This window comes from Ovis canadensis, chromosome 4 (genome assembly GCF_042477335.2).
Source record: "Ovis canadensis isolate MfBH-ARS-UI-01 breed Bighorn chromosome 4, ARS-UI_OviCan_v2, whole genome shotgun sequence".
NCBI lineage: Eukaryota > Metazoa > Chordata > Mammalia > Artiodactyla > Bovidae > Ovis > Ovis canadensis.
The window spans coordinates 74560691-74574351 of NC_091248.1; the positions used below are offsets into that span (position 1 = coordinate 74560691).

General features: G+C 39.4%; 1 protein-coding gene across 4 annotated transcripts in view; it reads right to left on the bottom strand.

Annotated features, from left to right (window-relative positions):
* Nucleotides 1-563: 563 nt before the first annotated feature.
* The window catches only part of GPR141 (G protein-coupled receptor 141), a 65775-nt gene continuing 52677 nt past the window's right edge, over nucleotides 564-13661 (bottom strand). For 2 of the 4 annotated variants that reach the window (XM_069588021.1, XM_069588022.1), the window contains 2 exons: nucleotides 10004-10148; nucleotides 564-3233 (listed from right to left, as the gene is read on the bottom strand). In XM_069588021.1, the coding sequence (XP_069444122.1) occupies nucleotides 2308-3219 (912 nt within the window). In that variant the 5' untranslated portion in view covers nucleotides 3220-3233; nucleotides 10004-10148 and the 3' untranslated portion in view covers nucleotides 564-2307. The remainder of the gene's footprint in view (nucleotides 3234-10003; nucleotides 10149-13661) is intronic. The other 2 variants (XM_069588023.1, XM_069588024.1) reach the window with 1 other exon arrangement.

The following is a 13661-nucleotide window of genomic DNA, read 5'->3' on the forward strand; positions in this document are numbered from 1 at the left end:
TGTGGAATCTATCTTGGGCCCCCTGCATTGGGAGCATGGCATCTTAGCCACTGGACAATCAGGGTAGTCTTCACGGACTGGATAATTTTTAATTGTGTGCAAGGCAAGGTGTGCAAGGCCGCACACCTTTATAATTTTTAATTGAGTGCAAGGCTAGCCTCTAATCCCAGTCATCAAATGCCAGTAGTACTCTTTTATAATTGTGATATCCAAAAGTAGCCTGAGAGGCCAATGTCACTCCTACTCCTGCATGAGATTCACTTTCAAAGCAGTTAGAGACAAAGAACCGACAAACTGAAATTTTTGTTTATTTTGTAAATATTAATGAATAAGATATTTTATACATTGCATTTCTATATTTGGGATAGCATTTCTTATAGGCCCGTAAAACAGGCTCTTTATTATAATATATAATAATACAGAAAAAAGCATAATTGCCTGACCTCAACATACTTAAAGACTGAAAGAAACTATAATATTAATACAATCTACAAGCTAACAAGACATTATGATAGTAAGACTTGGATATACAAGGAGAGAAACAATGTAATTCTCATAAATAATTTTTTAATTTTTTAAATAATTATAACTTAGAAAGAAAAAAAGATGGATAAGAGAAAATGTAAAACAGGAAAAAAAATTTGAATAAGTCATCTGTGCAGTATGTTGTCACTTTTCTTCCTCAAAATTAATTTCTATGACTCAGCAATTTCAGTAATCATAAACCTCACAAGGATATCTCTTATTCATTTGATGAATTCGTGGATGCAGAGGGTATAACAAATAAAGAAAAATCTTTAAATCCTAAACATTTACCTTGCTGGGAGAAGAAAAAAATTACCTTAATTCACTCATTTCTTCTCTTCCTACCAAGAATCACTTCAGATTTTGAAGGATCAAATAGGAAACAGGATCAGTTCTTTGCTAAGTTGCAAGATTGTGAAACTTTGAGGGAAATAGTAGAAATGTGAGCATGAGGGGAAAAATCCATAGTTGTATGTTTCAATTTAGCAGTCTAATCTCATAGTCTAGCTTAATGGTTTTTCTATGTATTTCTCAGAAGTTCTTTTTTTTAGGATATTGTTTTCATTTATTTAAAGACACATAACTAAGGGAGGAAGGGAACTCTAAAATTTCAGTATAACTTTCTGTCTCCAAGGAAAATCTAAATTGTGGCCCAAGACAACTAGAAATCCTTCAAAAAACAGAAAGGGGGGAGATTTAATCACTTCTCTTGGGAACTAATTTTTATGCCTAGCAGCATATTGGTCAGGGTTATTCTCTAAGTTACAGTTTCACCATTATTTAGATATATTCAGAAAGTTTTAAAATGATTTTTGGAGATATTGAGGAAAGTGATCTCATTCTTACAACTTATCTTTCAAAAGACAAATCTAGGTACCTTGTTTAATCACAAAGAGTTCTGTTTCTCTTGATGTCTAGGTTAGTGACTTCTCATCAGAGTTTTGATCATCTAAAACAGTTTTTTTGTTTTTTTTTAATACTATTCTCCCCCCTCATATGTGTGTGTGTGTGTGTGTGTGTGTGTGTGTGTGTGAGGGTGATTTGAATGGTCATCTCATCTGGTTAGCCAAGTGAAGTTTGTTGTCTTTGATGTAGAATCATGACTAGGATTAATTTACCTAAGTTTGGAGAAGGCAATGGCACCCCACTCCAGTACTCTTGCCTGGAAAATCCCATGGACGGAGGAGCCTGGTAGGCTGCAGTCCATGGGGTTGCGAAGAGTCAGATACGACTGAGCGACTTCACTTTGACTTTTCACTTTCATGCATTGGAGAAGGAAATGGCAACCTACTCCAGTATTCTTGCCTAGAGAATCCCAGGGATGGGGGAGCCTGGTGGGCTGCTGTCTATGGGGTCGCACAGAGTCAAACATGACTGAAGCAACTTAGCAGCAGCAGCAGCAGCAAGGGGAATGAAAAGAATTAGAGGGCTGAGTCCAGTTCAAAATCAAAGGAAAGGCCATGTTTCAAACTGAAGAAATTAAAATAAGGTGGAAAAACTCAGAAAACATTAGACCCATAGTACCTGGATGGGCCAAGTAGACATTTTATATTGGAGAATAATGCAGTATTGCAACTCCAGGTAGATTGAACAACACTAGTCTTTGTATATGTATCACTGAGAGATGATAAGAATTAAACAAAGGCTGAAATGAATGCTCTGACATTTTACAGTCCTTTTGTTTGGTTGCATCAAGACATGGTTTTAATCAAGTAATGAAATAGCCATTCCTGTTTTTACTGTCAATATTAAGGAGGTAATGTTGAATACTGTAGTCTGTGGCTAACGGCATAGAAGACAATTCCATAGGTCAATTATCTTTTGCCTAAACCAGTGGCTTCCCCCAAGAACAAAAAGCAGCAAATCAAAGCAGCTAATCGCTGTTATACTCAAGAAGATTTCATTATAAAATGCAACATTGTAGTTACAGTCTCTTGAGTTTGCCACAGTGTACAGGTAATAAATCCGAAAGCACTGGTAGGGAAGGAAGCAAATAAGGATGACTCCTATAAAAAGCAGATTTTTCAACTGAGCCCAGAACTCTTGATGGGATAGTAAGGAGTGTCCGAGCTTCCGTGCCATCAACGCAATGATGATGATCTGGAGGACCAAGAGAATCACTGCGATGACTATGACAACAGCGACTATCATATAATTGATGACTTGCACGTATGCATGAGCAAGTTCCTTGTGGAATTTGAAACAGTGGTGGCTGTCGTAGCCCTCATGAATTCCATACTGAGAAACAACCAGGGGTACCACAATGATAATCACCAGTAGCCACACGGCAGTACTGGCAGCCACAGCATGTAGTTTTCTGTAGAATTCCACTTTGTCCTTGTGCTTGAAGAAAATGAGGTACCTGATGACTAGAATCACCATGTAGAACAGGAATGTGAGGTACATGTGGATGTGCAGCATGGCACTCACAAATCTGCAGAAGGACATCCCAAATGTCCAAGTGTGCTTGATGAGGTAGGTCAAGCGAAAAGGCACTGTGAGCAGAAAAACACTGTGGACCACCACCAGGTTAATGACTGCTGTGGTGGTCACAGACCGGGTGTTCATTTTCACAAGCAGGAACAAAATGGAGATGATGCCCATCAGCCCTCCAATAAGCACTACGAAGTAGAGCCTGGTTAAATGAGGTGTCAATATAGGGTCATCGCAGGTGGAAGTATTGTGGGCAGCCATGCTTCAGAAGTCACCTGGAAGAGATAAAGCACCCGTGTAACTGACAAGCTTCCAGAATTTCGTTCATATTTTGTTTCCATTAAACTGGCAGGGTGACTTTGTCATTTTTCTGTTTACATGATGTAAACCTTTTATGCCTTAAGAATGAGAACTATTGTCATATGCATTTCTGGGTACTCTACACTGAAACCACAGTAAGTCATTGATTCTTGACCTTTAATAGGTTAAAGACCACTTCAAGAGGCCCTCAGAGGTACATGTATATCTACATAGTCAAAACTATTTGCATAAAGCTTGATTTCGGACCATTTGAAGCTGATACATAGATACTGGTATTGCAGTAACAACGAGGGGAGGGGGGCGGGTAATATCCTAAGATGGACAGAAAGCAAAGTGGATGCATTAAGCACACAAAATGTTTTTTTCCTTTAAGTATCATTTAATTCTCCAATTCCTTCCAACTCATCAGCAAGTGATCCAAGAATATTTATACTTTATTTTTTAAAAGATATTATTTGTTTGGCAAAAAGGAAAAAGACTAAATCAAGGTAGCAGCAAGAAATAGGAGGAGTTATCTGAATTTCTCATCACAGTTACATAATCGTCTAACAGTGAGTGCTTGACTAAGATCTTATCATGGGCCCCCCTGAGACCATAGCATGTCTCCCAATTTTCCTATCAGTTCAGTTTAGTTGAGTCGCTCAGTCGTGTCTGACTCTTTGAGATTCCATGAATCTCAGCACGACAGGCCTCCCTGTCCATCACCAACTCCCGGAGTTCACTCAAATTCACATCCATCGAGTCAGTGATGCCATCCAGCCATCTCATCCTCTGTCATCCCCTTCTCCACCTGCCCCCAATCCCTCCCAGCATCAGAGTCTTTTCCAATGAGTCAACTCCTTGCATGAGGTGGCCAAAGTACTGGAGTTTCAGCTTTAACATCATTCCTTCCAAAGAATACCCAGGACCGAGCTCCTTTAGCATCGACTGGTAGGATCTCCTTGCAGTCCAAGGGACTCTCAAGAGTCTTCTCCAACACCACAGTTCAAAAGCATCAATTCTTCGGCACTCAGCTTTCTTCACAGTCCAACTCACACATCCATACATGACCACTGGAAAAACCATAGCCTTGACTAGACGGACATTTGTTGACAAAGTAATGTCTCTGCTTTTGAATATGCTATCTAGGTTGGTCATAACTTTCCTTCCAAGGAGTAACCGTCTTTTAATTTCATGGTTGCGATCACTATCTACAGTGATTCTGGAGCCAAAAAAATAAAGTCTGACATTGTTTCCACTGTTTCCCCATCTATTTGCCATGAAGTGATGGGACCAGATGCCATGATCTAGTTTTCTGAATGTTGAGCTTTAAGCCAACTTTTTCACTCTCCTCTTTTACTTTCATCAAGAGGCTTTTTACTTTCTCCTCACTTTCTGCCATAAGGGTGGTGTCATCTGCATATCTGAGGTTATTGATATTTCTCCTAGCAATCTTGATTCCAGCTTGTGCTTCTTTCAGCCCAGAGTTTCTCATGATGTACTCTGCATATAAGTTAAATTAATAGGGTGACAATATACAGCCTTGGCGTACTCCTTTTCCTATTTGGAACCAGTCTGTTGTTGTGTGTCAAGTTCTAACTGTTGCTTCCTGACCTGCATACAGGTTTCTCAAGAGGCAGGTCAGGTGGTTGGATGTTCCCATCTCTTTCAGAATTTTCCACAGTTTATTATGATCCACATAGTCAAAGGCTTTGGCATAGTCAATAAAGTAGAAATAGATGTTTTTCTGGAATTCTCTTGCTTTTTCCATGATCCAGTGGATGATGGCAATTTGATCTCTGGTTCCTCTGCCTTTTTTAAAATCAGCTTCAACATCAGGAAGTCACGGTTCATGTATTGCTGAAGCCTGGCTTGGAGAATTTTGAGCATTACTTTACTAGCACGTGAGATGAGTGCAATTGTGCGGCAGTTTGAGCATTCTTTGGCATTGCCTTTCTTTGGGATTGGAATGAAAACTGACCTTTTCTAGTCCTGTGGCCACTGCTGAGTTTTCCAAATTTGGTGGCATATTGAGTGTAGCACTTTCACAGCATCATCTTTCAGGATTTGAAATAGCTCAACTGGAATTCCATCATCTCACTAGCTTTGTTCATAGCAATGCTTTCTAAGGCCCACTTGACTTCACATTCCAGGATGTCTGGCTCTAGGTGAATGATCACACCATTGTGATTATCTGGGTTGTGAAAATTTTTTCTGTACAGTTCTTCTGTGTATTTTTGTCACCTCTGCTTAATATCTTCTGCTTCTGTTAGGTCCATACCATTTCTGTCCTTTTTCGAGCACATATTAGCATGAAATGTTCTCTTGGTATCTCTAATTTTCTTGAAGAGATCTCTGGCCTTTCCCATTCTGTTGTATTCCTCTATTTATTTGCATTGATCACTGAAGAAAGATTTCTTATCTCTCCTTCCTATTCTTTGGAACTCTGCATTCAGATGCTTATATCTTTCCTTCTCTCCTTTGCTTTTCATTTTCCTTCTTTTCACAGCTATTTGTAAGGCCTCCCCAGACAGCCATTTTGCTTTTTGGCATTTCTTTTCCACGGGGATGGTCTTGATCCCTGTCTCCTGTACAATGTCATGAACCTCCATCCATAGTTCATCAGGCACGCTGTCTATCAGATCTAGTCCCTTAAATCTATTTCTCACTTCCACTGTATAATCATCAGGGATTTGATTTAGGGCATACCCGAAAAAGCAAGAGAGTTCTAGAAAAATATCTATTTCTGCTTTATTGACTATGCCAAAGCCTTTGACTGTGTGGATCACAGTAGACTGTGGAAAATTCTGAAAGAGACTGGAATACCAGACCACCTGACCTGCCTCTTGAGAAACTTATATGCAGGTCAGGAAGCAACAGTTAGAACTGGACATGGAACACCAGACTGGTTCCAAATAGGAAAAGAAGTATGTCAAGGCTGCATATTGTCACCCTGCTTATTTAACTTATATGCAGAGTACACCATGAGAAACACTGGGCTGGAAGAAACACAAGCTGGAATCAAGATTGCCGGGAAAAATATCAATAACCTCAGATATGCTGATGACACCACCCTTATAGCAGAAAGTGAAGAGGAACTAAAAAGCCTCTTGATGAAAGTGCAAGAGGAGAGTGAAAAAGTTGGCTTCAGTTCAGTTCAGTTCAGTCACTCAGTCATGTCCGACTCTCTGCGACCCCATGAATCACAGCACGCCAGGCCTTCCTGTCCATCACCATCTCCCAGAGGTCACCCAGACTCACGTCCATCGAGTCTTTGATGCCATCCAGCCATCTCATCCTCTGTTGTCCCCTTCTCCTCCTGCCCCCAATCCCTCCCAGCATCACAGTCTTTTCCAATGAGTCAACTCTTCACATGAGGTGGCCAAAGTACTGGAGCTTCAGCTTTAGCATCATTCCTTCCAAAGAAATCCCAGGGTTGATCTCCTTCAGAATGGACTGGTTGGATCTCCTTGCAGTCCAAGGGACTCTCAACAGTCTTCTCCAACACCACAGTTCAAAAGCATCAATTCTTAGGTGCTCAGCCTTCTTCACAGTCCAACTCTCACATCCATACATGACCACAGGAAAAACCATAGCCTTGACTAGACGGACCTTAGTTGGCAAAGTAATGTCTCTGCTTTTGAATATACTGTCTAGGTTGATCATAACTTTTCTTCCAAGGATAACGCTCAACATTCAGAAAACAAAGATCATGGCATCCGGTCCCATCACTTTGTGGCAAATAGATGGGGAAACAGTGGAAACAGTGTCAGACTTTATTTTGGGGGGCTCCAAAATCACTGCAGATGGTGATTGCAGCCATGAAATTAAAAGACCCTTACTCCTTGGAAGGAAAGTTATGACCAATCTAGACAGCATATTCAAAAGCAGAGATATTACTTTGCCAACAAAGGTCCATCTAGTCAAGGCTATGGTTTTTCCAGTTGCCATGTATGGATGTGAGTTGGACTATAAAGAAAGCTGAGTGCCAAAGAATTGATGCTTTTGAACTGCAGTGTTGGAGAAGACTCTTGAGAGTCCCTTGGACTGCAAGGAGATCCAACCAATCCATTCTGAAGGATATCAGCCCTCGGTGTTCTTTGGAAGGAATGATGTTAAAGCTGAAACTCCAGTACTTTGGCCACCTCATGCAAAGAATTGACTCACTGGAAAAGACTCTGATGCTGGGAGAGATTGGGGACAGGAGGAGAAGGTGACAATAGAGGATGAGATGGCTGGATGGCATCGCCACATCAATGGACGTGAGTCTGAGTGAACTCCGGGAGTTGGTGATGGACAGGGAGGCCTGGCGTGCTTCAATTCATGGCGTCTCAAAAAGTAGGACACGACTGAGGGACTGAACTGAAGTGAACTGAATGGTCTAGCGGTTTTCCCTACTTTGTTCAATTTAAGTCTGAATTTGGCAATAAGGAGTTCATTATCTGAGCCACAGTCAGCTCCCGGTCTTGTTTTTGCTGACTGTATACAGCTTCTCCATCTTTAGCTGCAAAGGATATAATCAATCTGTTTTTGGTGTTGACCGTCTGGTGATGTCCATGTGTAGAGTCTTCTCTTGTGTTGGTGGAAGAGAGTGTTTGCTATGACCAGTGCACCCTCTTGGTAAAACTCTATTGCTTCATTCCACATTCCAAGGCCAAATTTATCTGTTACTCCAGGTGTTTGACTTCCTACTTTTGCATTCCAGTCCCCTATATTGAAAAGGACATCTTTTTTGGCAGTTAGTTCTAAAAGGTCTTGTAGGTCTTCACAGAACTGTTCAACCTCAGCTTCTTCAGTGTTAGGAGTTAGGGTGTAGGCTTGGATTATGGTGATATTGAATGGTTTGCCTTGGACACAAACAGAGATCATTCTGTCGTTTTTGAGACTGCATGCAAGTACTGCATTTTGGACTCTTTTCTTGACCATGATGGCTACTCCATTTCTTTTAAGGGATTCCCACCCACACTAGTAGATGTAATGGTCATCTGAGGTAAATTCACCCATTCCAGTCCATTTTAGTTCGCTGATTCCTAGAATGTTGACGTTCACTCTTGCCACCTCCTGTTTGACCACTTCCAATTTGCCTTGATTCATGGACCTAACATTCCAGGTTCCTATGCAATATTGCTCTTTACAGCATCAAACCTTGCTTTTATCACCAGTTACATCCACAACTGGGCATTGGTTTTGCTTTGGCTCCATCCCTTCATTCCTTCTAGAGTTATTTCTCCACTGATCTCCAGTAGCATATTAGGCACTTACCGACCTGGGGAGTTCCTCTTTCAGTATCCTATCATTTTGACTTTTCATACTGTTCATGGGGTTCTCAAGGCAAGAATACTGAAGTGGTTTGCCATTCCCTTCTCCAGTGGACCACATTCTGTCAGACCTCTCCACCATGACTCACCCGTCTTGGGTGGCCCCACATGGCATGGCTTAGTTTCATTGAGTTAGACAAGGCTGTGGTCCATGTGATCAAGAATACTGTTTGCCATTTCCTCCTCCAGGGGATTTTCCTGACCCAAGGACTGAACCCCCGTTTTTCACGTCTCTTGCTTTGGGAGGTGGATTCTTAATCACTGTACCACCTGGAATGTGATTTAATTATTATCTACATCTAAGTTGCTATTTACTAAATAAAAGATGTATTAATTTTTAATCACTAATCAAGTCACTTCACTTTATTTAAATTCCTTCAGTGGCCTCCCATTTCTTTGAAGGTAAAAATCAAAATTATTAACATGTTTAGCATGTTCTGGGTTATAGCAAAATCCAATCCCTTATACCAGATTCAAGAAATAATCTAGAGGTTAAATTGACAGGATTTGACATTAATTGTATATGGAGAAATGAAGGGAAAGGAAGTATCTCAATCACTCCTAGATTTCTTGCTTGAACAACTGTTTGATAAGAGAGGTCTGTTTACTAATACCAGGGACAACAAGCATCAAAGTTAAGGGAGAATAGTAGTTGAATTATGTGGCTAATACCTGACCTTTGTAACACATTCATAATTATTCTATTCATTCTTGAATGTCTCTTCATACAATCAAACTTACAAAGCAATAAAAATGAACCAACTGCTGATATAATACTGATGAATCAAAAAAGCATCATACTAAACCACGTATTCTCAATTGGGCAATATTGCCTCCAAGGGGGAAAATGTTTGTTCTGAGGGTGTGAAAAATCTTATTTTTGGTGTATAAAATGCAGGTATACATGTAGTATATAAACACACAAAAAGTATATCTGTGGTATTAAAATTTCATAAGAGGGGGAAAGATAATTAGGGAAATAGGTATAGAAAGGCTTTTTAGAGGGAAAGTGATAAAGTGGAGAACACCACACTAAATAAAAGATGCCAGCCACAAAAGACTACATATTAAATGATTTCTTTTTCTAGAAAATCAAACCCAATATGTTAGAAGGATCAGTGTAGCTCAGGGCCCAGTTTGCAGGTGAAGGGATTTACTTCAGAGGAGCCTGGGGGAAATTACGGGATGATGGGACATTTTATATTGTGTTGTAGTTATTTGTCAAAGCTCAATGATCTGTACACTTAAAATTGGTGAATTTTCTTGCATATAACTTATAGCTCAATAGGACTAATTAAAAAATAATAATAACCTGGCCCCAGAGAGCCTCTGCTTTCCTGAGTATGGAATAGGATTTCCATGTAACCGACATTAAAGCTTGCCTCCTGTTTTACTGGCTCTCTGTAATGTGTAATCTCTGAACTCACCTTTTATTTTTCTCTGTAGAAAAGTAGTTCCATCAGGTAGATGTGAAATTATATTTTGTTCGTATCTGAATCAAGGAGGAATGTGCCATCGTAAGCTCTGCTTGTCATTTTTTTTTCCCAGTTATTTGCCTAGAAGTTTCAGCTTCTAAAAGGAGAAAATACGATCAGTTACACACCATCCGTCTCAAGTCCTCCTTTCTCACCAACTGCCATAATCTCTCTCTTTCAGATAAAAGAAGTTTATATTACATCTCTTGTATATATCAGGTACTACATGAGATGCTTACCTGAACGTGGGCTCATTTAACCCTCAAAGCAGTCCTGGGCTTTGTGTATCAGTCTGTATCACTGTACTGATTTTTTAACCCTCAAAGCAGTCCTGGGCTTTGTGTATCAATCTGTATCACTGTACTGATTTCAAATGAAGAAACTAAGCCTTAGTCTGGATATCATTTACCAAGTTCTCCAGAGTTTTACACACACACACACACACACACACACACACACACACACACACTCAGAAATATACAAACTCCTGCGTCATAGAGAAGCAAGTTGTGCAGCTTGCACATAAGAAGGAGGGGAGGCCATGAAGATATTTGGTTCTACTCACATAGCTGTATGCCAACATATCTTTAAAGCTGCCCTTCCTTCTTTTTGGATTTCTTACTTTCCTATTCCTTTTACTTGATTTACAGCAGATGCCATACATTAGCTCATTCAACATCCATTCCAACCCTTTCTGGTCTGTCAGAAAATTTCTGTACAGTTATAGTGCTTGTAAGTGAGCTAGTTTCTACTAGTTTGTTGCACTACTGCAAAACTTGGAGGCAAAAGTGAAGGATGTCACTGTATAGAGAGATTAGGTTATTTGGCAAGACAGTAGTAGAAATGTCTGATTTCTCTGGGACACTAGTGGCATAGGAATCCAGTACTATATATCATGGACTTCAGAAAGCAATAGAGTCAATGATGTTTCTGCTATTAATTTCATGGATATTGAATATTGAGATATTTTTCTCTGTCTATATGGACCATGTCTTCGTAGCAGCCCAGCCTGGTTCCCAGATATTCCATGATATTTTGTAATTTGTTGCCTTCTAATAAACACCTTCTGCTTAGACCAGCTGAAGTGGGTTCTATTGTCTGCAGGTAACAACTATGATATACCTTGTTAATTCCTATTCTAAGGATCAATTGAGTCATCATTTCCCCCAGGAAGCCTTACTAATCTCCATTCTCAATTCAGGTTGTATGTAATCCCCCTTTGTCCCATGGAACATACCAATCATGCTTACCTCTACTATGTCACTCAGTTACATTTCTGCCATCCAAACAAGATTGAGGAGGGAAGAACTGAGTTTTCCTTTGTATTCATATAATCTAATGAAGTTATTTAAATTAATGTAAACATTATCATTGAAAGCTAACATACTTATAGTACAGTGCTCAGATATAGGTATATAGTTCAATGAATTTTAACCTTACCCTCACCAAAGACAATCAGTATCCTGACAGCTAAAACCATATAATAGGTTTGTCTACTTTGAATTTTATATAAATTCAGTGTCCTTTTTTGTGTGTATCTAGTTTAGTGCACTCAGCATTATGCTTTAAGATTCATTCATGTATATAGTTTTATTTATATCATTGCATGAATATTTCACAATTTACCCATTCTATTGTTGATGGACAATAGCATTATTTCCACTTATAGAGCTATTATAAATAACACTATAAACCATAGGCAATGAAAAGACAACCCAGAGAATGGCAGAAAATATTTGCAAACAATGCAACCAACAAGGGATTAATCTCCAAAATATACAAATAGCTCATGCAGCTCAATATAAAAAAATAAAAAATACGCAGGAGATCTAAACAGACATTTCTCCAAAGAAAGTATATAGATGGCCAAAAAGCACATGAGGGTGTGGAGAAAAGGGAACCATCCTATACCATTAGTGAGAATGTAAATTGTTACAGCCACTAGGGAAAACACTATGAGGGGTTCCTTAAAAAAAAAATAAAGCTACCATATGATCCAGAAATCCCACTCCTGGGCATGCATCCAGAGCAAACCATACTTCTAGAAGATACATGCACCTCAGTGTTCATTGCAGCACTATTTACAATAGCCAAGATACGGAAGTAACCTAAATGTCCATTAACAAATGAGTGGATAAAGAATATGTGGTACATATATATACAATGGAATATTATCAGCCAAAGAAGGAATGAATTAATGCCATTTACAGCAACATGGATGGACCTAGACATTATCATATCAAATGAAGTAGTTCAGACAAAGACAAATATCATAGGATTTCACTTATATGTGAAATCTGAAAAATGATACAAATGAACTTATTTACAAAACAGAAATAAACTCACAGACTTAAAAAATAAACTTATGGTTACCAAAGGGGAAAGGTGAGTGTGGGGGATAAATTAGGAGTTTGTGATTCACATATACACAGTACTACATATAAAATAGATAATCAACAAGGATCTACTGTATAGCACAGGGAACTCTACTTAATACTCTGTAATAACCTATATGGGAAAAGAATCTGAAGAAGAATAGATATATATGTATGTGCTAAGTCGCTTTAGTTGTGTCCGACTCTTTGCAATCCCATGGACTGTATGTAGCCCATCAGACTTCTCTGTCCATGGAATTTCCAGGAAAGAATACTGGAGTGGGTTGCCATTTCCTCCTCCAGGGTATCTTCCTGACCCAAGGATCAAACCAGCACCTCTTAAGTATCCTGCATTGGCAGGCGGGTTCTTTACTACTAGCACCACCTGGGAAGCCAGATATAAGTATGCTGCTGCTGCTGCTGCTGCTGCTAAGTCACTTCAGTCGTGTCCAACTCTGTGCAACCCCATAGATGGCAGCCCACCAGGCTCTGCCGTCCCTGGGATTCTCCAGGCAAGAACACTGGAGTGGGTTTCCATTTCCTTCTCCAATGCATGAAAGTGAACAGTGAAACTGAAGTCGCTCAGTTGTGTCCGACTCTTTGCGACTCCATAGACTGCAGCCCACCAGGCTCCTCCGTCCATGAGATTTTCCAGCAAGAAAACTGGAGTGGGACTTCCCTGTACCCCTGAAACTACCACAACATTGTAAATCAACTATACTCCAATATAAAATAAAAATAAATAAATAAATAATGCTACTTTGAACATTCTCATAAATTTCTTTTGTGAAAATAACTATGCATTTCATCTTCTGTGAAAATAAATAAATTCCCAAATTCTGTTGGGGATTTACCTAAATGTGTAACTGATGGATTGTAGGGTGTGTATTTGTTCTGTTTTAGTGAAACCCAGAAAGTTTCTGATATAAATTCTCACTAACAGTACAGGAGAGTTTCAGTGCTCCACAGTCTCCAGAATATTCAGAATTTTCTGTCCCTTTAATTTTTTCCACTGTAGTAGATGTCATTGTATTTCATTGTGGTTTTGATCTGCATGTAGCTTACTGAATAATAAAGATGACCACATTCATATGTATCTGTGGGACACCTAGATATTCTGTTTTGTGAAGTGCCTGTTGAAATCTTTCACCATATTTCTATTTGGTAGTCTGCCTTTTTTTTATTGATTGGTAGTAGTCTTTATGTAGCCTAGATATCACTCCTTTATTAGAGAT